Source organism: Barbatula barbatula, assembly GCF_947034865.1.
Source record: "Barbatula barbatula genome assembly, chromosome: 25".
NCBI lineage: Eukaryota > Metazoa > Chordata > Actinopteri > Cypriniformes > Nemacheilidae > Barbatula > Barbatula barbatula.
The window spans coordinates 624,733-648,888 of NC_136788.1; the positions used below are offsets into that span (position 1 = coordinate 624,733).

The 24,156-nt window shown below is 44.8% G+C and overlaps 1 protein-coding gene across 1 annotated transcript in view; it reads right to left on the reverse strand.

Moving 5' to 3' along the window:
• Positions 1-22,643, reverse strand: part of zfc3h1 (zinc finger C3H1-type containing) — a 26,401-nt gene extending 3,758 nt beyond the window's left edge. The window contains exons 1-31 of the mRNA XM_079450709.1: positions 22,112-22,643; positions 19,871-20,272; positions 19,700-19,779; positions 17,713-17,980; positions 17,129-17,325; positions 16,547-16,667; positions 16,417-16,478; positions 16,147-16,332; positions 15,859-16,020; positions 15,646-15,783; positions 15,190-15,260; positions 14,936-15,034; positions 14,181-14,355; positions 13,948-14,064; positions 13,326-13,874; positions 13,139-13,248; positions 12,627-12,758; positions 12,434-12,555; positions 12,261-12,362; positions 12,054-12,179; positions 11,773-11,950; positions 11,509-11,695; positions 11,235-11,423; positions 10,924-11,161; positions 10,733-10,838; positions 10,461-10,659; positions 10,279-10,373; positions 6,492-6,593; positions 4,929-5,033; positions 4,414-4,582; positions 1,829-1,929 (exon numbers count right to left, since the gene is read on the reverse strand). Coding sequence (XP_079306835.1) covers positions 1,829-1,929; positions 4,414-4,582; positions 4,929-5,033; positions 6,492-6,593; positions 10,279-10,373; positions 10,461-10,659; positions 10,733-10,838; positions 10,924-11,161; positions 11,235-11,423; positions 11,509-11,695; positions 11,773-11,950; positions 12,054-12,179; positions 12,261-12,362; positions 12,434-12,555; positions 12,627-12,758; positions 13,139-13,248; positions 13,326-13,874; positions 13,948-14,064; positions 14,181-14,355; positions 14,936-15,034; positions 15,190-15,260; positions 15,646-15,783; positions 15,859-16,020; positions 16,147-16,332; positions 16,417-16,478; positions 16,547-16,667; positions 17,129-17,325; positions 17,713-17,980; positions 19,700-19,779; positions 19,871-20,272; positions 22,112-22,481 — 5,258 coding nt within the window. The 5' untranslated portion in view covers positions 22,482-22,643. The remainder of the gene's footprint in view (positions 1-1,828; positions 1,930-4,413; positions 4,583-4,928; positions 5,034-6,491; positions 6,594-10,278; positions 10,374-10,460; positions 10,660-10,732; positions 10,839-10,923; positions 11,162-11,234; positions 11,424-11,508; positions 11,696-11,772; positions 11,951-12,053; positions 12,180-12,260; positions 12,363-12,433; positions 12,556-12,626; positions 12,759-13,138; positions 13,249-13,325; positions 13,875-13,947; positions 14,065-14,180; positions 14,356-14,935; positions 15,035-15,189; positions 15,261-15,645; positions 15,784-15,858; positions 16,021-16,146; positions 16,333-16,416; positions 16,479-16,546; positions 16,668-17,128; positions 17,326-17,712; positions 17,981-19,699; positions 19,780-19,870; positions 20,273-22,111) is intronic.
• Positions 22,644-24,156: the final 1,513 nt, after the last annotated feature.

The following is a 24,156-nucleotide window of genomic DNA, read 5'->3' on the forward strand; positions in this document are numbered from 1 at the left end:
ACACGTCGAACCTTGAGGTGGATGGGCTACAGCAGCAGAAGACCACACGGGGTGCAATCCTGACAGCTAAGAACAGGAAACTAAGGCTACAATTCACACAGGCTCACCAAAATTGGACAATAGAAGACTGGAAAAATGTTGCCTGGTCTGATGAGTCTCGATTTCTGCTGCGATATTCAGATGGTAGAGTCAGAATTTGGCGTAAACAGAATGAGAACATGGATCCATCATGCCTTATTACCGCTGTGCAGGGTGGTGGTGGTGGTGTAATGGTGTGGGGGATGTTTTCTTGGCACACTTTGGGCCCATTAGTACCAATTGAGCATCGTGTCAACGCCACAGCCTACCTGAGCATTGTTTCTGACCATGTCCATCCCTTTATGACCACCATGTACCCATCCTCTGATGGCTACTTCCAGCAGGATAACGCGCCATGTCATAAAGCGCGAATCATCTCAAATTGGTTTCTTGAACATGACAATGTACTAAAATGGCCCGCACAGTCACAAGATCTCAACCCAATAGAGCACATTTGGGATGTGGTGGAAGGGGAGATTCGCATCATGGATGTGCAGCCGACAAATCTGCAGCAACTGCATGATGTTATCATGTCAATATGGACCAAAATCTCTGAGGAATGTTTCCAGTACTTTGTTGAATCTATGCCAAGAAGGATTACGGCAGTTCTGAAGGCAAAAGGGGGTCCAACCTGGTACTAGTAAGGTGTACCTAATAAAGTGGCCAGTGAGTGTAAATACTCTAAAGGTTTAGGCTGCACTAGTTAGATCAACCGGAACCAGGAACACTTCCAATTACTGATCAAAGGGTAAAGAACGGTCTTCTGCTCTCAGTTGTCTTTTCTCACTGTTCTGAGGTCTGTAACCAGTCCAGATGATGGACCCCACTACACAACAAAATCACAACTGCAATAAGCTGTTAGAATATTAACATCTTATCATCTACCTGTTTGTTTATTTAGTCTATATGTGCACTGTGGAGCTTGTAGAGGTGCAGCAGTGGTGTCAGAGGAGAACTGGTTCCTCTGGCTGGGTCTGGGTTCTCCTGAGGGTTTTTTCTCAAATGTTTGCACACTGACTGCACTGTTTTGCTCGCCGGGGGGGCTGCTGACATCAGCTTTAGAATTTTGTACTTGTTAATATTATTTTAAATGTAACATTTTGCGTGAATCATTACCACCCCCGTCTGCACAATATCCTACCTGTGTTTCTGTTCTTTTATCTTCTATGTGTGTATGTGTTTGTGATACAATGCTGTGTGTACATATGGTTTGTGTCAGTGTGTGTTTGTCATATTTGCTGTGTGCAGTTTAGAGTGTCTGTGTTTCAAGCGTATGGGTTGTGTGTCTGTGCCCGGTAGTTTGTGATTGCCGAGTGTGTGATGGTGTTTCATCTATGTGGGCTGTATGAGTGTGAGTGTGTGTGTGTGTGTTGTGTGCGCATGTCTTTTTGGGTCATGTAAGAGTGAACTGTACTGCATAATTTGTGTGTCTTGTGAGAATGAGAGTGTATCTATTCACTTTGCTCTTGATACTTTTACTATTTTTATAAATGTAATGTTTTGCTTGTAGTCAATGTGTTCTATGTACTGCTGCTTTGTAAGATGAAAATAGTCAAAAGCGCTATATAAATACAAGTTTACATTTACAGAGAGTTCGGGGAGCCATAAGCGATACGTCATACAGGAGCAATAATACAAAGTTACTAGTTTCAACAAAAGCCAGACCACTACCTGTTGAGAGAGAAAGAGAGAGAAAGAGAGAGAGAGAGGGTTAGTGTACATTAGGTTGGGTTGAGTTAACTGTACATACCGTATGGCTAGCTCTGTATTGTTTGGCATGATATACTGTAGTCTTTCCAGGACGAGAGAATGCTGGGATTGAGGAAAACAATCCACATAGAAGGATATGACCTGTAATAAAAACAAACACACAAGAGCTTACACTACGCAGTACAGTTTGCATTGATCAAATCAACCATAGTGAACATCAATCCGTGGTGAGAGAGAGACGGGCAGTCAAGAACTGGTAAGGTATAATCATGAGTGGTGATGTGAGGAGAGACAAACAGCAGTCAAAGCAGCGCTCAAGAGGGCAGTGATGACTGTCCCAGCAGAAGATCCACTGCATGGTTTTAATGATGCTCATGAGAAAGAACTAGCCTCTGTACTGGACCTTACAGCAGATGAAAGAAGCTGGTCTGGACATGGTTGTGTATGGTGTTGACAGCAGGAGGCGCTATGGGATGAGAACCCTCTGCTGGGACGGGCCGTTGGCATGACCTGAAGATTGTTGCAGAGCAGCTACACTCATTTATATCATGATGTTGACTGATGCCAGTGAACTCTCTCATCAGAACATTTACATTTAGGCATTTGACATTTCAATGTCATTAGTTATACCATCAACGTTCGTTTTCGTACATAAGGCATTCATATAAACTAAGTTTTCTTGTTTGTTTTTCTGAACAACAACACATTGCTGGTCAACCATCATAGTAAGATGCATCGTTCAAAAAACTAACTAGCTACCCAAGACTGTTTCCCGGAAATAACCTTGTTGCTCATCGGTTGTATTTACATTTAAATTTAGGCATTTGGCTGACGCTTTTATCCAAAGCGACTGACATAGCATTATCCTATACATTTGTACATAGGTATCTGCAATGCCAACCTTATGGAAGTGCCAGTCAACCAGTGTTAATTTCGTTGACGAAGACTATGACGAACCTTTTTCACGGACGAAAACTAAATAAAAAGTCAGATATGATGACGAAGACTGTGACGAAATATAACAGACACTTTACTCAACGAATAATTTGGCAGAACGTTTCTCCGAGGGAGAAATGTCAGAGCTAGGTCTAGGACGAAAACAAAGAATTGACATCTGGTCACACTTCACATATGACAAGACCGTATGTAAACCGTGTGGAGCAAAATTCGCTTGGAAAAACGCCACCAACATGAAGCGACATGTACAGACGACTCATCCAGAAATACACGCGAAGGTTATTTTATCAGATAAACCACGTGTTTTCGCTAAACTTGGAATAAAATAGAGCTAAAGGAAACCCCATCTTAACTGTATCGATTAGACGATTGTCTTGCTCAATTAATACAAGTTTAAACATTCAATGTCCTCAAATTGGCATTACAGCAAATACATCTTTTATTCTACATTTGAGAATTGCACTAATCTTTTCTGTTCAAATCGTGTTGTCTTTGCACAGAGTAGCAAGGCATTGTAGCTCAGCAGTTATTTAACTTCTCTTGAGGTACTTGAACATTAACTGAATTTTCTGTATTTAAATACCTTGTGCAGTGGCATTAAACCAATAGTTTTATTATTTTGGAGAATTGCACAGACAGCAGAAGACAGTAAATTCAGAGTTAAGTGGTTATCTATTTCAATAATATTGTACTTCATCTTGAAGGAATGTCATATGCATATCATTCAGGGAGAAGGCAAACCTTATCTTTATAGCAGGCTTTATGCCTATTTTATGTGCGATTATCTTTCGTGAAAAAGACACTGTCTGTGTTTTTGACATCAAGAATAAAATAAAATACATGTTTTGTATTACAACCATTAACTCTGTGTCTGTATTACATATTCAAACCTTAATACCATTCCAAGTCCACCATACAAGAGATGATGAATACTTCCAATGACAGTAAATTCTGGAGAAACATTTAGTCCACTGTAGATTTTGTCTACTAAAACTAGACTAAGATTGAAAGATTTCAGATGACTAAAATATGACTTCAATCTAAATGGTGTTATTCAAAAGACTAGGACTAAATGAGAATTTTCTGTCAAAATGAACACTGCAGTCAACAAAGCTGGAGGACCTAAACAATGCCGATCCAAAAGAACTTCTCATTTCAGTTTTTTAAAAGAACATTTTTAACCGAATCAAAATGTTAAACGAATATCTTAAAGTTTCAATTATATATGTGAGATTTTTAAAAATAAATACAAAAATTGAAACAGGAAGTGCTTCTAGACTAGTGTTTACATCTTGCCAAGTGGTCTATAGTCTATAAGTTTTAGGTTGATGCAGATGGCAGATATACTGTGTCGGATGTGTTGAAGATACTCACTCAATAATCTGAAATCATGTAAAATATGTCTGCTGGTATTATACTTTTCAGTTTTTAAATATATATTTTACAAATGTAAACATCGCACATCAAATTATTGTTTATCGTTTTTTTCAATATATTTTTAAACAATTTCAATTGTTTAGCACGCTATCACTTTTTTCTTTCAAATCGCACTAATAATATTGCTAATGATTTAGCTAATAATGATGTTAGCTAATGTTGGAGAAGCTAACAATTATGCAAATGAGGATGATGCTGATAATGATGCTAATGATGATGATGATGCTGTACCTTGTTGTGAAAGCTGTAGCAGCTCCAGAAGAGTGATGAACTGAAGGGTAAAGTGAGTCTGCTCGGCACGGTCTCCAAACATCGGTGTACCAGACCTGTAAACATCTTCATCTCACGAACACTGGGCTGCTGTCCTAACACCTTACTGCTGCTGCTAAACCTAACATAACTGAACACACACACAGTGAGAGAGACAATTCTGAATTGTGTGTTCTCACTCTAGAGCAAATGATTCTTACGCTTGTCCTTCCGTCATAATGACTGACAGCATTTGTAATATTAGTGATGTTTGTGCTTGTGTCCTTGTATATATGGTTTACATGTATAATGACATGTGTATAACAGCATAAAAATGGTTTACGAGGACACTTCATGTAAATCACTTAAAAAATGATGGTTATGTTTGGAGGTAGGGTTAGGGAATAGAATAGTACCATTTGTGCAGTATAAAAATCATTACGTCAATCAATGGCGAGTCCTCGTAAACCACATATACGTGTGTGTCTAATACTTACTCCAGCCAGAGTTTGTGTATGATGTCCAGTTGTGTCACACTCCCCAAAGCTTTTTCAAAAGCATCAATGGCCTCTCTCACACCGCTATACATCGACTGCCAGAAACTGCATTCAAACACAGATACAGAGTAAAAAAAACACAGAAATTGAGAGATCGACTGCCAAGAACTTCCTTCACAGTAAGACAAGCGGAAGAGTGTAGAGGACACACACAAAGTCAGACCGACAGACAAACAGACAGTAGGGGTGTAAGAATACATGGATATGGATCGATGCATCATATAATAAGAAATGTAATTGATGCCACAGGTAAAATATCGATAAGAGGTACCTTTATTTTGACACTCTCCACATCCCCATTCATCACATAGCGTCAGTCTTTTTGTTAATTTAGTGTTACCGCTATATCATTTTGCCATTGCGCGCCATCACACCAAAAATCCTCCCTAGCATGGCTGCAGCTTTCTAATTTGTCTCGCCAGTGTTGCCAAGTTAGCAACTCTTTCACTAGTTTTAGCCACTTTCTGACCCCTTTAGCAACTTTTGTTCAGTATAGGCGCATACAGTCAAGGTTAGCATCTTCTTAGATAAACCTTTCTTTCATTCAGTTGGACATGTCAACAGTAGTGCCCCGTGAGTGTGAATCTTGCTTTCCCGGTGAAGAGAACGCCTCTCTCAGTGTCTACTCTGTGCAGTGAGGGGCGGGGAGAAGCAGCACATTCAGTTCACTGACAAAACAGTGTTTACAAAAACCTTGACACTGTTTGATATATAAATATGAAACACAAAATATTGACATGAGAACAGCTTCATTGGGCAATATGCTGGATTAAAATACAGAATGAAAGTAGAAGTAGAAGCAAAACAGGTCTGAAGTTGCAACCCCAAAACCTATGCAATGACATTGTTGCCCATGACATCATCCAGCCCCACAAAATCCTAACTGTTTGTTGTTGTAAATGTCCCATTTGTCAATTTAAATGTTCATTTTATATATTGCGGTTGCATTTGTGAGTCATTAAAAGTGTAACTGCTTGTGTAATCTTTAAAAATAAGTAATATAATAAAATATCCATTAAAAATTATTATCGTATTATCACAGAAATGTTGAAAGTTTCATCAAATATCACATCACTGGCAGAAAAAAATGATAACGCATCATAAATCGTTAGGGCTGCTCAATCATAATCGTGATTATTTTGGCCAATATTGACATCCTGATTATTTAACACAATTACTCATTAACCTTTAAAACAACATAGAAAATAAAAAAACTTGCCTTTTAAACTCTGAATTTAACTGAAAAATAAATGTAAATAAATAGGACTGCTGAACCATTCAATTAAAGGTGTGCGCTGTGGATTTATACTACAGGAACAGAGAGGATCCTTGCTAAATGGAATGCGGCACGATCATTTTGTTTTTGTAATTGACTATTACCATAAATTTTTGATTAATTGCACAGCCCTATATATCGTGATGAACGGTCCAATTTACACCCCTGACAGACAAAAGGCACACACACACACACACACACACAGACAGACAAACAGTTGGCCATACCAGTGAATAAGATGCAGATATGGCAATTGTTGTGTGACATCAACGTGTTGTCTGAGTGTGGGTGCCGTCAGTAAATCTTCAGTGGGAACTCTCAGAATATAACTGAAATCACAACATAACACAGTTACAGCAGTATATAACAGTTATAAGTGAGATGACCAGAGCCTTATGGAATGTTCAGACTTTTCCATTTGCGCACAAATGTAAATATATTTAAATAGTCTCACAATGCATAACTGCAGCAGAAACAGGCAGAGCCTACAGAGCAGCTTATGCAGTCATTAAATGGTGTTAAATAGAAACTTTGAATTCATTTGAATGGAAGTAACATTCCCCTTCCTTGAACCGCCACCTTAACGTGGTGGAGGGGTTTGAGTACCCGAGTGACCCTAGGAGCTATGTTGTCGGGGGCTATATGCCCCTGGTAGGGTCTCCCAAGGCAAACAGGTCCTAGGCGACGGGTCAGACTAAGAGTGGTTCAAAAACCCCTTATGATGTTTAAAATAACAAGGACCGTGACGTCGCCTGGTATGGCGCAACCGGGGCACCACCCTGGAGCCAGGCCCGGGGTCGGTGCTCGCATGCGAGCGCCTGGTGACCGGGCCTTTCCCCACGGGGTCCGGCCGGGCTCAGCCCGAAGGAGCGACGTGGGGCCGCCTTCCCGTGGGCTCACCACGTGCGGGAGGGACCATAGGGGGTCGGTGCGTAGTGGATCGGGCGGCAGTCGGAGGAGAGTGCCTCGACAGCCCGATCCCTGGACACGGAAGCTAGCTCTAGGGACGTGGAACGTCACCTCGCTGGCGGGGGAAGGAGCCTGAGATGGTGCGTGAGGTTGAGAGGTTCCGACTAGAGATAGTCGGGATCTCCTCTACGCATGGCTTGGGCTCTGGAACCACACTCCGAGAGAGAGGATGGACACTTCATCACTCTGGAGTTAACCATGGGGAGAGGCGGCGGGCTGGTGTGGGTCTGCTTATAGCCCCCCAGCTCTCCCGCCATGTGTTGGAGTTTACCCCGGTGAACGAGAGGGTTGTTTCCCTGCTCCTACGGGTCGGGGTTAGGTCTTTCACTGTTGTTTGTGCCTACGGGCCGATTGGGAGTGCAGAGTACCCGACCTTCTTGGAGTCTCTGGTAAGGGTGCTGGAAAATACTCCGACTGGGGACTCCGTCGTCCTACTGGGGGACTTCAACGCCCATGTCGGCAACGACAGTGACACCTGGAGGGGCGTGATTGGGAGGAACGGCCCCCCTGATCTGAACTCGAGCAGTGTTCAGTTATTGGACTTCTGTGCTAGTCACAGTTTGTCTATAATGAACACCATGTTCAAGCATAAGGGTGTCCATCAGTGCACGTGGCACCAGGACACCCTAGGCCGCAGGTCGATGATCGACTTAGTGGTCGTTTCATCTGACCTACGACCATATGTTTTGGACACTCAGGTTAAGAGAGGGGCGGAGCTGTCAACTGATCACCACCTGGTGGTGAGTTGGATCCAATGGCAGGAGAGGAAGCTGGACAGACTCGGCAGACCCAAACGTACTGTAAGGGTCTGCTGGGAACGCCTGGCCGAGTCTCCTGTCAGAGAGATCTTTAACTCCCACCTCCGGCAGAGCTTCAACCAGATCCCGAGGGAGGCTGGAGACATTGAGTCCGAGCTGTGGCCGTAAGGTCTCCGGTGCCTGTCGAGGCGGGAATCCCCGAACCCGGTGGTGGACACCGGAAGTAAGGGATGCCGTCAAGCTGAAGAAGGAGTCTTATCGGGCCTGGTTGGCTTGTGGGACTCCTGAGGCAGCTGACAGGTACCGGCAGGCCAAGCGGACTGCTGCCCGGGTGGTTGTGGAGGCAAAAACTCGGGCCTGGGAGTAGTTTGGTGAGGCCATGGAGAAGGACTATCTACTGGCCTCGAAGAGATTCTGGCAAACCGTCCGGCGCCTCAGGAGAGGGAAACAGTGCCCTACCAACGCTGTTTACAGTGGAGGTGGGAGGCTGTTGACCTCAACTGGGGATGTCGTCGGACGGTGGAAGGAGTACTTCGAGGATCTCCTCAATCCCACCGTCACGTCCTCCATTGAGGAAGCAGAGGCTGAGGGCTCAGAGGTGGACTCGTTCATCACCCAAGCCGAAGTCACTGAGGTAGTCAAGAAACTCCTCAGTGGCAAGGCACCGGGGGTGGATGAGATTCGCCCTGAGTACCTCAAGTCTCTGGATGTTGTGGGGCTGTGTTGGCTGACACGCCTCTGCAGCATCACGTGGCGGTCGGGGACAGTGCCTCTGGGATAGCAGACCGGGGAGGTTGTCGCTCTTTTTAAGAAGGGGGACCGGAGGGTGTGTTCCAACTACAGGGGGATCACTCTTCTCAGCCTTCCCGGGAAAGTCTATGCCAGGGTTCTGGAGAGGAGAATACGGCCGATAGTAGAACCTCGGATTCAGGAGGAACAGTGTGGTTTTCGTCCAGGCTGTGGAACGCTGGACCAGCTCTACACCCTCTACAGGGTGCTGGAGGGTTCATGGGAGTTTGCTCAACCAATCCACATGTGTTTTGTGGATTTGGAGAAGGCATTCGACTGTGTCCCTCGTGGCATCCTGTGGAGGGAGCTTCGGGAGTATGGGGTCTGTGGTCCTTTACTAAGGGCTGTCAGGTCCCTGTACAGCCGAAGCAGGAGCTTGGTTCGTATTGCCGGCAGTAAGTCGGACTTGTTCCCAGTGCATGTCAGACTCCGGCAGGGCTGCCCTTTGTCACCGGTTCTGTCCGTAATTTTTATGGACAGAATTTCTAGGCGCAGCCAGGGGCCCGGAGGGTGTCAGGTTTGGGGACCACACGATCTCGTCTCTGCTATTTGCGGATGATGTTGCCGTGTTGGCCCCTTCAAACCAGGACCTTCAGCATGCACTGGGACGGTTTACAGCAGAGTGTGAAGCGGCTGGAATGAAAATCAGTACCTCCAAATCCGAGGCCATGGTCCTCAGTCGGAAAAGGGTGGCTTGCCCACTTCAGGTTGGTGGAGAGTTCCTTCCTCAAGTGGAGGAGTTTAAGTATCTCGGTGTCTTGTTCACGAGTGAGGGAAGGATGGAACGGGAGATTGACAGACGGATCGGTGCAGCTTCTGCAGTAAGAAGAAAGAGCTGAGCCGCAAGGCGAAGCTCTCAATTTACCGGTCAATCTACGTTCCTACTCTCACCTATGGTCATGACCGAAAGGACAAGATCCCGGATACAGGCGGCTGAAATGAGCTTCCTCCGCAGGGTGGCTGGGCGATCCCTTAGAGATAGGGTGAGAAGCTCGGTCACCCGGGAGAAGCTCGGAGTAGAGCCGCTGCTCCTCCACATCGAGAGGGGTCAGCTGAGGTGGCTTGGGCATCTGTGTTGGATGCCTACTGGCTGCCTTCCCCGGAAGGTGTTCCGGGCCCGTCCGACCAGGAGGAGACCCCAGGGAAGACCTAGGACACGCTGGTGGGACTATGTCTCCCGGCTGGCCTGGGAACGCCTCAGTGTCCCCCCGGAAGAGCTGGAGGAAGTGTCTAGGGTGAGGGATGTCTGGGCATCTCTGCTTAGACTGCTGCCCCCGCGACCCGGCCCCGGATAAGCGGTAGAAAATGGATGGATGGATGGAAGTAACATATGTGGCGTAAAACGCTTTTACTGTAATGAAGTCCTTCCTCTGATTATTGGAAATAGCTGCATTATTGATGCACATGTAAAAGTAGTCATTGAGAATGTGAGGGAAGACTGCGGCTTGATCACCTCACGGAGCCAAATGTGATTGTTAGTGTACTGTGTGTGTGTTACCGTAACACATCCACAGACGTCAGCGTATCAGGAACAGCTTCACAAAAAGAGCATGTGAACTTGTCAAAAAGGTCCTCCATAACGCTCTGTTTCCCCTGCACACACACACACACACACACGCACACAGAGATGAGTGTGACAACATCAGCGGCGCATCACATGATAGATCAGATAACTCTCACCTGAGCGTGTAAACACACAATGAGCTGATAAAACACACAAGCGTCACACGGGCGCTCAGACAGAGCACTTGTCCACAGGTCTACAGCTTTATCTGCACATCCTAAAGACACGTGAAGTTCGGAGGTGATCTCCAGCAGAGGACAGTAGAGCGGACACGCGGCTAACAGACGCTCACACAACTCCACAGCTTCCTGACCTCTGAAAAAAACCCACACGCAGGTCACTGAAGCACACAATCATCATCACACACACACGTGTGCTCTCTTCATACCTGTCCAGCTGTCTGTAGAGATGAATGAGATTCCAGTGAAGAGAGAAACACGTCTGAATCTGCTCGCTGGACGATAACCGCTCATCTGTACACTTCATCACAGCATCTACACAAAACACATTAACCATCTCCACAGGCTAAACAGTTTTGACATCACACAGACGTGTCAATTTACTGCTAACAGGTTTCACCTTGAAACAGACTGATGATGATGTCAGCGGGGCTGTGGAAGTCTGCGGCAGCTCTCCAGGGAATGAGGAACACATCTGCGCAAACTATCCGGGAGGGGTTGGACTTGGCGGGATCGTACAGACACGACGGCAGACATCTGAATTCAGTCAGGTGGATATACGACAACCACATCAGACAGCGATGCGCCACAGTTAAGCCATCAGCGATGCTCGGCCTGGACTCCAAATACAGTGCGCTCTAAACACAAGAGTCCAAATCATACAACAGATCACAAGACAGAGCAGAGCAAATGTCAGCCGCGCCTTCACACCTTCAGAATGTTGAGAGCATTGTGCGGTCGACCCGTGAAAACGCTGAGCTGAACTCTGAACAACAGCGTCTCCAACAGCTGAAACGAGCCCATCTCTGACCTGCCGTCATGTGACGTCTCCAGCAGATGAGAAATCAGACGAGCGCACACAAAGTCTTTGCCTTCAAAAGCACTCTCCACGCTCATGTACTGCAAGAGAAGAACAGGAACGATAAAACGCTCGTCTCCCACTAGAGCGGCCCAAACCCACACGTGTGAGCGGAGATCAACTCACGGTCCACCAGACGTTATCATGCGGCGAATGCTCCACGGCCATCTCGCACATCTCCTGAAGCTCCTCCCTGCTGCCTCGTCGAGAGAAGAGCGTCAGATAATGACACCACACCTCAGCGTCCTCGCGGTTGTCCTCCAGAGCTCGAGACAGCGTGTTCAAAGCCGCGTCTAGACACTCTGATGCCGAGCTACACACACACACAACGGATGACGCACAACACAACAGATAATCGCACACAGATGATGTCAGAGTGATGTCACTCACGTCTCTTTCTGGTTGAGATATTTGAAGGCCAGTTTGATCCAGAGCTGAACATCATTGGGGCTCTCCAGCACGCTGGTCTCCAGATTACTGATGTCATCCGTCTCGCTGTCAAAATATCTCTTATCATCCTGAGTGACACACACGTCAGTGGAAGGCCACCGCTCCCGAACGCCAGCGTCTGTCAGACACACACACACGTGCCATCACACCATCGCTCAAACGTGCCGACTGTCATTACAGACGTCAAGCGCAGAAGATGAAAGAGTAGATGTGATTCTGACCGTGTTGCTGAACAGGAAGTGTGACGTCCACACCGTTGTGATGTTCATCATCCTGAACGTCTGTCTTGGGTGTCGGAGCTTCAGGTCTCCATCTCCTCTGAGCTTTATATGTGGTGAACGGAGGAACTGACCAAGAAAAACAAGCATCCATCAGTCTTAAAGTAAACCTCTCAAACACAGACAGGAGGTGTCGGCGCCACCACTCACTGTGTCTCAAACTCTCGTTGACTTTGCTCACGAGCAGAACGGCCTTCTGGTCGGTTCCCATCCGATCCTTGTTGGGCCCGAGCAGCCTCTTCATGTATTTCTCTGTGGACACCAGCGTCACAGTCAGCTGATCATTGAGTGATGAACGAAAGGAGGACAGGATGTGATGTTACCTGTGGCGCTGCTGATGTCACTGGTGCTGCTGGTGGCCTCACAGCCGATCAGAGGAAGACTGTAGGACAGGATATCCTGAAAGAGCTGACTGTCCGTGAGCGTGCAGTTTCTCATGTGCTGCCTGAAACACACACGTGTAAGAATGTGTAAAGAGCAGGGCGTCAGACAGAGACAGAGACGGATCACACGTACCACAGGCACCCGTCGTCATTGCACGTGCCAGTCAAGTCAAAGCGACAGAAACACTTCTTGGGCTGAATGATGTTGCTGTAGGTCAGCGAGCGCAGGGAGAGCTTCTCTTTGGTCCGGTAATATGGGCTGAACCTGTGAAACGTGTGAAAACACAAAGTGATGTCTCATGACACATTGATGCCACTAATTGAGCGCTTTTCCACAATCATCTACAACCATTCTAAGCTGAGTCGGCACAACATGATTACAAAACCCGGAAGTTTCAGCATGAAAAGAATGCGTGTAGCGACGATGCCACTCAGGACGGGTCACTGGCAGATGCCTTGAGACCAGTAGCCAAAATAGTTAGCAGGGGTTTTCCAGTTTTAGCTCAGTCTCTTGTGTTTACATTATAAAAAGGTCCGTTATCGGACCGGCAGCCCTGGATCGGTACGGAGCGGAACGATTAAGCAACAAGAATGGTTCAGCATATATGGTGGAAAAGCCCTCAATGATGTCTGACGTCATCGCACCTGTAAGACTTGAAGAGCAGTAGAGGACTGTGATACGGCCCAAGCGGCTCGGCTTTAGTTTCCGTTCTGTTTTGATGAGCCACCGCCGGATCAAAGTCCATCTGCGGCACCTGCGTGAGAGACAACGAGATCGCTGAAACATCTGACCCGCTGTGTTGTGACACCAGCGTTTAAGTCATGTCTTTACCTTGGCCGGAGTCTGGACATGATTGGCAAGCCAGCGGAGTGACCGCGTCTCTTCCCGCAGGACGTCAGAGAGTCCGCTGCACATCTGATATCTCCGTCTGAGATCCTCGACGTTTAACCCCAGCAGGAGCTCGGGCAGACCGCCGCCGGCGCTGTCGCAGGTAGAGGCCTTAGTGTGTTTGACGGGCACCAGAGATGCGACGGGGCTCTCCAGATGACTCAGGTTGGGTTTGGTGAAGGAGCCGGACTCACGGAAGGATCGCCGGCGGTTGGCAGCGGTGGCGGGAATCTGCTGCTCGTCGTCTTCGGCCTCCATGTCCTCACTGGACAGAATGAGTTTGTCCTGCGTCAGGTCGTGCAGCGAGGGCTGGGGTAATGGAAAGGCCTGCGGGGCGGTGGCACGCGGCTCGGCCTGACGTAACGCCTGAGCCTTCTTCAGCTTCTCGATTTTTCTGGCGTACTCAGACTCCAGCTGCTGCAAACGCTTCTTCTGCGCGATGAGCTCGGCGTAATGAGTGTCCGAGTAATCCACACGCCGGACCTTCAGCGGCTACAAAAGACCACAGCGGTTACACAATGGCTTTACACCGTCACTGACCGAATTGCATGTGCCGTGCTCTCACCGAGTGCTGAAGAGCTGTAGGTTTACAGCGTTTGAACATCTGAACATGAGCCAGATCTCTCTCCAGCTTCATACACTGATTCTTCTTCACAGTCACACGATTCTGAACTCTCTGAACCTGCGCACACACAAAACACAGCTCTATTGTTGTGTGTCTTTACCGTGCACCGGTGAAGATTGTTCTACACATGCTAGATGTGTGTCAGGATGTTAAGGGGATATTCCCACACAGACCTGTTCATGTAGCTTCTTGAGCAAGAGTCTGTTAGCGTTGGCGATCTTCTCAGAGGCGAGCAGCTGCTCCTTCAGACGCGCGACTTTAGCTTCAGCTGCTTTTAGGGCTTCTCTCTTCTTCATCTCCTGCTGCTGGAGCTGCTTCAACAGACTCTCATCTGCACTTAACTGACTTCTACACACAACATTTACAATCATGCGTGTGTTAAAGACACCAGATCAACATAATGTCTATGTAAGGGATAAACCACAGATAGCCGTGCATTAAAACCCTGGAGGCCAAGGAGTTGAGGGTGGTTGCCTCCGCAAGATACTTTAACGCACAGCTAGCTGTGGATTATCCTGACTTTAATACTATGGTCATTTGCCAAGTTAACGATGTTTGTAGTGTCATTTTTGACCAGACAGGTGAAAATGATGGTTATCTTTTCAGTTAAATTGAAATGTAATCAAAGTGGAACTACTCGTGCATTAATGCTTTTAATGCAAGTCAAGTCAAGTCAGCTTTATTTATATAGCGCTTTTTGCAATTTTCATTGTTACAAAGCAGCTGTACAAGAAAAAAAATGACTAAGTAAAACATAAAAGGTTATGGAATTCAAAACACAGGTCAAATATCAGATACACAATAAATTCCTAATGCACACCTGATCAGAATCAAGTATTCAAGTGTGTGATGGGTAGCTATAAAAATCCCTTTGACCAGGGAAAAGAAACATCAAACGTATGTGTGAGTGTGTTGTAGAGGGACTGACTTGTGTTCATGGCATTTCTCTTTAAGATCTGCAGCTCTTGTCATGAGGTCCTGCTCAGAGTCTGAACCCACAGGAGACGAAACGGCCAGTTTGCTGGTCCTGCATCACATGACATGAGTGTTAAGCACTTACTGCACTCCAGTGATCACAACAACAGTGTTCACAATCAAACAATATCAACAGACAGATCCATCCGTCAGTGTTTGTACACAAGACTCGAGAGAGTGAAGTGATTCCTGAACATCTGACTGTACCTGATCATCTCATCTCTGATCTTCACTGGATTATTCTCCTTCTCTGAAATGGAATGCTTCGGTTTGGCAGCCTTAAGAAAAATGTCATAGATTCATGTAAAAGCAGGTTTCAGTCACACTGCAAAAAATGTCTTTCTTACTTAGTCTTTTTATCTTGTTTTCCAGTAAAATTGTCTACAAATTCTTGAATCAAGAAGCATTTTCTTGATGAGCAAAATTACCTAAGAAAATAAGTCTTTTTAGTACAAAAATATGAAATTTCAGTCAATTTGTGCTTAAAACAAGAAAGAAATTATGCAAACGGAGTAAGAAAAATAATCTTGAAATAAGGTTGACCTTAAAAACAAGACTTACTTTCTTAGATTAGTTTGCTCATTAAGAAAATGCTTCTTGATTCAAGAATGTTTAGACATTCATTTTTTGAAGTGCACATCTTACACGCACACACGGACGCACCTCAACAGTCCTGCGAGCTTCTTTAATCATAGACTCCAGTCCTCCAAACACGCTGGGAGTGGAGCTGCAGCTCTCACCGTCTGAATCACTGTCATCAGACGCATTTAGACGCACCACCACAGTCTTGTGTCGAGGTAACTTTAACAAACACACAAACACACGTCAGATTCTCATCAACTGAATGGCAAAACACCAACACCAGCATAAACTCACCACAAACTGAGCTTTGGGAACGGGATGAGCGCGCACAAACTTCAGTACTCGCGTGTTAGAGACGATTGTGTTCAGGCTGACAGCCGTCAGATTGTTTCTGGTGTTGGGACGAACCGCTGATCTCAGAGCAGGAGACAGCGGTCCGCTGCCACAGGACACATCCTACAAACATGAAGACAATACAGTCGTGATGAAGTGTTGCCTTCAGCTGAAGCAGTTTAATAATACGTCTTATGTTCTGGTGTAAATGATGTTCACACGCAGCGCACGAGCGCTAAGATGTCTCACCTCGGCTTTTACAGCTCTTTTGTTGGCCAGAGACTTAAGTAACTCTTCTCTCAGCAGCATCTCCTCCTCCTCTTCCTCATCAGCAAACGGAGGTTTGGGCGGCTGCTCGCTCTCATCCGGAGGAGGCAGAGGGGGTAAGGGAGGGGGAGGAGCCGAACGGAAAAACTCCGCCTGCTGTCCCAAACCCTGAAGCGAGTAACAACACAAGAGATGAGCAGAAGAAAACCAACAGATATACAGGAAGACGGCAGGTGAGATTTGTAACTGTACCTGTCTGACAGGTGTGGACTCCAGAGGAAAGCCAACAAACACATCACGAGACGGTGAGGAGGCTGAAAAAAACACAACCACAGTCAGCTGAAATCATGTACCTGCTCACATGACTCTGACTGTACTGTACCTGGAGAGTTCGTTTCACTGTCTGTCTCCATGGCAACCTCATCATAGTTATCATACTGATAGAGATTTCCTGATGTGTCAAGAGTCTGTTTAACCACTTTCCTGTGATCAGCATCTGAAGACTGATAATGATGATATTAAAACAAAACTGTACATGTGATGATCCTTATATGAACATGTCTCATAGGATTATACATCACACGTTATTATTATTCATTCTTCATGACCACTGAAAGTCACGTGTTTGAACCCATGAGAGTTCTGTGTATCGGACTTGAGAATACCCAAAAAAGAAACAAACATGTCACAAAGTCACCCTCACAGGGTTTCATAACACTAGGACCTCTCTTCGTACACTTAAAGCCCAGAACGTGACTAAAGACATCATTGAAATACTGCTCAACACGCATGCATCACATGCTCTCGTGGATACGTGATGGAAGTGGAACTCCCTTACAGTCTTATTTATCAATGTAACTCTCCAACTTGATCATAATAGCACATTCAAGTGTTTCAAATCAGACTCCACAACAACAAACCACTTCAGTGAAACACACACAGACACCACAGCTGAAGAAGTTACCTTGCTTCGGGATCGATGTGTGGAGCCCACCAGCTTCATGAAGCGATTATACTGCTCATCCTGATTGGATAGATCTCTGATCTTGCGGATTTCATCCTCCCTCCTCTTCCTCTCCTCCTCTTCCTCCTGCTTGTGTGTCTGCTGTTCATGTTGAAGTTTCCATGTGCGCAGCTGTTGCTTTCTCAATGCCTGCTTATCTACAAAACACAAACATTTGTACTTCATTCAACACTAATACACACGTGTGCATGCGTCTCGCTCTCACGTGTGTGTGTGTGTGAATGCATGCATGCGTCTCGCTCTCACGTGTGTGTGTGAATGCATGCACGCATGCATGCGTCTCGCTCTCACGTGTGTGTGTGTGTGAATGCATGCACGCATGCATGCGTCTCGCTCTCACGTGTGTGTGTGTGTGTGTGTGTGTGTGTGTGAATGCATGCGTCTCGCTCTCACGCGTGTGTGTGTGTCACACTCTCATATCAGTGAATGTGTCTGCACGTGCACATGTCTCACTCTCCTACTAGTGTGTGTAGAGCAAATGATGGTGATTTACTGATATCAGTCATTTTAAGAATGTGTCTTACTCAGGTAAGCAGCTTTCTTGACTCTGACTGCTGGTTTGGCTGCTCGTGGTCTCTCCTGTGATCTGCACACAGCATTTTCTCGGCAGGTGACTTTGTTTCTTTCATATGGAGAAGTGCTTTTGTCCTGAGACACTTTTACAGCTTTAGTGATCTTCTCTCGGCTCTCCATCATCACCTGCTGCTCCTTCTGCTGCCACTTTCTGCTGGCCGACTGCAAAGCCAAGAGTCGCAGCTGCAGCTCAGACAGATCATCCTCATCCTCCTTCACCTGAAACAATTCCAATACAATAAATGACACAATCGTGATGATATGGATATGAAAGCGGTGTAGTTTGTGAGAATTCAATACAAATTCTGATCTGAGCCATCTGTCTCACACAGCAGGTTTATATCTATCTACCACGAAAACATAAGTGAATAAATATTTGGCGTTACTTTCATATACTTATAAATATATATATGTAACTTTAACACTGTTTAGATTTAAAACTAAGCCTCTTCACTTGCTTTATTATTAACATGGTTGTAATTCAGGCTGTCCGGATTACTTAATTCATTTAGACTACGCAGATTAAAATAAATCCTTGATTACTTTTTATGTATCAAGTACTCAGGAATATGCAACAAACAAAGAACGTCCATTGCGTTTAAACTAGGGATGACCCCGAATACTCAAAGATTGGATGTTTGGATAGGAGGAGTCTGATTCGACTACCAATCTCACAGAGGTGTTCTGCAACAGGGATCATGTCATTGTCGTTATATGGCAGTGGGGCAGCAGAAGGACATGCACGGTGCCGGCAAAAATATGATTTATGAAGCAAAGACATGCAAGATTTTGTGACATGTGTCTAAAACTTTCGATTAGGGGTGTCCCCGACTAAGGATTTACATAGTCGAATCAGAATTGTCATGTCTTGCCTGTAGTCAACTGAATTTACAGAATTTCTTTAGAACAGAAAATACCTTTATAATAAATAAATCGAAATAAACCAAAATCAAGTCACAATGTGCAAAATGTCTGAAATACAGGGTAACATAATTTTCAAAACACAAGCCAAAAATAGTCAAATGAATGGACATTTTCCTTAAACATCACCTAACAATGCTGTGCAGTATAGTACAAGAGCAGATCTCACAACAAAACTATTTTCAAATCTACTCGTAAACAGGAACACAAGCACATCCTTCTGACACACATGTTTGCTATCAGTGCAGAGAATGACAAGCGCTGAAAATCTGCGCCATGCTTGCTATATGAGGTGATTTTGTGATACAAGCGATAATCCCTTCTCCCAAACATCATAAAATAATAGACTGTGTCTGTCCCCCGGTCTAGCAAACATAAAATAATGCGTAAACCTCTCAAAGGTCATTTAATTAACGTTAAACTAACTAAACATGAACAAAATACAGATAATCAACTGTTACGATATAGGAATTTATATTTCACCTGTGTTTCTCTCACCTTATCTCTAGGTGATGGCCCCTGTGCGTGTGTTTGTTTTGTGGAGTGTTTTGTTTGTGGGTGTATCTGAATCTGTGTGTCTGTGTCTGTCTTCTGTGTTTTCACCTTTTTTGTTTTGACTTGCATAACCTCATACGTTTTGATTAAAGTCAATATGTTTCTTGTACTGGTGTTCGTAACAATGAAAATTGTAAAAAGCGCTATATAAATAAAGGTGACTTGACATCCCAGAATGCACGGAGGACTGAATTGGCTGCAATCCTGTAAGTGTTACCATAAGCCAATAAGTGTTTTTCTCACAGACATGTGTGTTCATGACATCAAAATCCAGCCAAAAGTCATGTCTTGAGCTTGATTTAAGTAACAACCCTACTACTACTACTACTTTAAAGCTTAATCTCCATTTGTGTTGGGCAGACAGTCATTGCACATATGTGTGTAGAGGTGAGCAGAGTTTCAGTTGACCTGAATGAGGACAGGAAGATGTGTCTGATCAGTTCAATGTGTACAGATGTTTACCTTTCCACAGGCAGCCGAGGACTCTTCACTCACAGTAGAGATGTTGAGATCCGATTCAGAGTCTTCTTCATCCTTCACTCCTGACACACAAACACACACAAGTGCTGAGCTCACATGACCAACATAAACACACAACAAGAGCTGTGTAGTGTGTACACCACTAGACTCTACCATCATTCTGACTGGTGCTGTTTTTCTGTGTCTCTTCATCCTCCTGCAACTGGACGTCCGGTACGGAGCCGGCATTAAGAGCGTCTCTCTCGCCGGGGGTCAGTAGCTTCTGTCTGAGCGGCCTCAGGTTAAACGCTTGAAAAACCTTCTTCTCTGTGATGGCAGGGATTGGCACTTCTGGCTTCATGTCCGGCGGGTCGGAGTCTGTACCCACCGGGCTCTGATCCAATGCGTCCTGGTCCTCTTTCAGAGCCATTCTCTCCTCTTTCCTGATACACTCCAGCTCAAGCTGAATCTGCTTGTACTTCATGAGCAGATCCTCAAAGCTCTCATCTACAGTCTCTGCTTTAAAAACACTGCCCACCACTCTTCTCACCTGACATCTGCCGCCCCCTGCTTTCTCTGAGAACAGCTGTTAAGAACAGTTTTAATCATGTTTCAGACTCATCCCTTTAGTTCTCCCCAAATTCACTTTAAAAGATACACGTTTAAACTAGTGTAATAATGATGACATCAATCCGCACTAGGACGGTCTACATGCTATTGTAAATATCTGTCTGTACATGATGCCGTTCATATTTTGATTATAGCTCCTAAAATTACAGTAGCATCACTGTGTTCAAGCAACAGTTCACCCAAAAATCTTCCATGATTTATAATCTCAGCAGAACACTGAGCGACACTGTTGAATACGTCAGATTCGTCACTGAATTGTCTCTAACGTTTTGAACATTCATCATAAATGTTATATCTCTAAAACATCTTAAATCAGAGATGCACCGATTGCAATTGTCTTTGCCGATTACGATTTTATTATAAGTGAAAGATGCCGATTGTCAGTGTATATAAAATCTAATTTTCTTCCATACATTTAGATAGACATAAAAAAATTCTTATAAGTACTATAAAGATGTGGATGTATTTGCACTATTTTGTGTCAGTAAATAAATCACATATATTAGTCGATTTAATCATTTTTTTATATTTTGGTAGAAGTCGTGTCGAATTTGACCTTAGTGAAATGCCAAAGTTTTAACGTAAGACAAGCAATCGGGTTTGTTTTAAATAGAATGAATGACTTCAATATGAGTTTAAGCATGTGTCAGAGTTCAGCATGACTGTTAGCTCATTGTCAAGTTTACTTTGTACGACTTTGAGTGTAAAGACGGCCGTGACGTTACTGCCCGCTCCGCAGGCAACATAAGATCGGCTTGGAATCGGCAAGACGTGAGACTGACCAGCCGATCATGAGAAAACCGGCCGATTCCTGTTTCTGGCCGGTCAATCGATGCATCTACTAAAAATGATGTGTAAGAACTCGGGATGCACAATAAATGATTGGCCATATTGGTATCGGCCGATAAATGGTCATTTCTAATGTTATCGGTTGATGATAAAAATTAAAGCCGATAAATTACTTGTCATTTTTTCAGGAAAACCACTTCAGGTTTACGTTGCTCACAGTTCTAATCCAGCACAGTTCTGTCTTTCTGTCGTGATCTTTCACTTACTGCTGTTAGCAAAACATTGATGATGTAGATATTTATCAATGTGTAACATGTGTAGGAACAAAAGCATATTGTTTCTGTCTTGAGAACTGGTTGACTCGTGGCTGTTGAGAACTGGTTTCTGAGTTGCTCTGGAAGAACATCTATAGTTTGTTTATTTAATAAACATACCAGAACAGTTTCAAAGTTAAAATAATGCTTAACTAGTGTAAAGTAGGCTTGGTGCATGATTTTCAAGGGGAAAAAAAGAGAACTAAGGGTTACCTTGTTTTCTGCACTTAAAGTTTTCATTTGAAAGTGTTTTGCCTTTTGTTTCAGTCTCAGAAAAGGCTATATTAATATGTACATACTGTATATCGGCTTCCAGTATTGAATTCTTATCGTTTATCGGTCACATTCTGATGTGTTTGCTCTGTGTCACTCACAAGGTCTCAGACGAACACAAACTCATGTGGATTCCTTCTCATGTGACGTACACGATCTACATTGACCTTTCTACGTCATTATTAGACAAACAGACTATGTCATGACATCATCATGAACGTGAATGAACAGATCGCAGTCTCTTTAACTGTGAAAGAACGATCACGATCAAAATAACTGTTTTCATTGTAGGAAAGCACACTGCGATGACGTCATAGCACGACGTCATTCGCCACATGATTGACAGGCCTCGATGACAACATTACATGACTTTACTCATCAAAAACACGCGGGTGTGATGTAAGGATACGCTTCCTGCACGGAGACTCTGACGTTGTTCTGCCGCCGCGATTCTCCGCGAATCGCTCCGTCCAGTCGCGCGTCCATCCTGACGCTCGCTGCGTGCGGTACCGGAATGGGCCCAGCGCGTCGTGACTGCGCTCCCAGAAGCCGGAGCCCTGCCGGAGCCCGGGTGGGAATAGCGGGCGCGGGATCACCGGAGCGATGTTGTTGTTCTTCATCATGTGTCCGGGTAAACGGCCTCTTCTGTTCAGCGCGGCGCGGTTGTTTCGGGCGCGTCGCGGAGGCCGCGCTTGACTCTGCGGCTCATCGTCGAAGATTTCCCCGTCCTCCAGCTCGCCCTCCTCTTTAGGAGACGAACAGTTCACGTTGACCTCCATTACTGAACCTGCGCGACACTTAAACAGACTTTAATTGTGTTTCATGCTCGCAAACCGATGAAATAACGTCGCGTCAGACACTCGACGCTGCTTTCTCTTGGACATCGCACTCTTTCCTGCTGCTCCACATCCAAACATCGCGAGATTTCACTTACCAGTCCCTTCTCCTATGGGTTCTCATCTAAGTATATCGCGAGATCGCATTCTTACCATCTGTTCCCGCCCACCGGCACGTCTCGATGTCGTGATATTTCGTTCACTGTATTCATAGATTATCGCGAGATTTGGTTAAATCCTTGATGTTTCGAGTTTTAACCCAACCGTGTTTTGTTGCAAGTTTGAGTGTTTGTTTGTAACCGTGTTTTCTCCTGGGACCCGTTTCAGAAAGCAGGGTAAGTGCAAACTCAGAGTAAGTTAACCCCAGAAAACGGGATACTCTGGGTTTTCAGTTTCAGAATGCGAGGTATATCAAACCCGTGACCGCGGGGTAAGTCAAGCCCGTTTCAGAAATCAAGGTATATTATACTTAGAGTGAGTAACCATAGTAACCTACTCTGTGAACCTAACCTGGTCGGGAGCAGGTTTTATTCCACTAACCCGAGGTTATGGATCTATAAAAGACGCGTACAAATCACTGCCCTTACCGCCGCTGGGTTCAGCGGATCATAACTGTGTGCATTTGCTGCCAACATACAAAACTGTTCTAAAAAGACATAAAGCTCAAATTAAAGTAATTAAGGATTGGACCGATGGATCCGTATTATGCTTGCAAGATTGCTTTGATTGCACAGACTGGGAAATGTTTCAAAAGTCCTGTGGGGATGACCTAAATGAATGGACTGATGTGACATGCTCATATATTGCTTTTTGTAGAGACATGATTGTTCCATGTAAACAGGTGAAAATCTACCCTAACAACAAACCATGGATAACTAAAACTGTTAAAGATAGCTTACAGAGAAAAAACTTATGTTTTAAGGGGGGTGACATTGCTGAACTACAAATAGCAAAAAAGGATTTAAAAATAGGAATTCTCAAAGCAAAACGAGACTATAAATACAAACTGGAGAACAAGATGGCAACAAACAACCTTGGGTCAGCCTGGGACAGTATGAAAACCATAGCAGGCCTTCAGAATCTAAAGAGCAGCAGCCCAGTCATGCTGAATGGTTTCAGTTCAGATACTGAGCTGGCCAGTGCTCTTGTTCAATTTTACAATCGTTTTAACATTTTCGATTTTAGTAATGAGATTGACAATTTGAGTAAACAGCTAGTAGACGTACAACATTTTAATATAACGCAAACAGAAGTGCAAAAAGCATTCCTCTCTATAAGAGTTAATAAAAGTCATGGTCCAGATAATATCTGTGGGCGCATACTCAAAACCTGTGCAAAGCAATTGAGTACTCCTTTCCATCACATTTTTAGCAAGTCTTTAGAGGCACAATTAGTACCTGAGGTCTGGAAGGATGCTGTGGTTATCCCTGTTCCTAAATCGAACACCACTAAAACCCTTAATGATTTCAGACCAGTGGCACTCACATCAATAGTGATGAAAGTATTTGAAAAATTGGTGAGGTCTGAAATATTGAGAAAAACAGAGCGTTTACTTGACCCTCTGCAATTTGCGTACAGACCCCGTAGGGGGGTGGAAGATGCCACAGTCACTTTACTT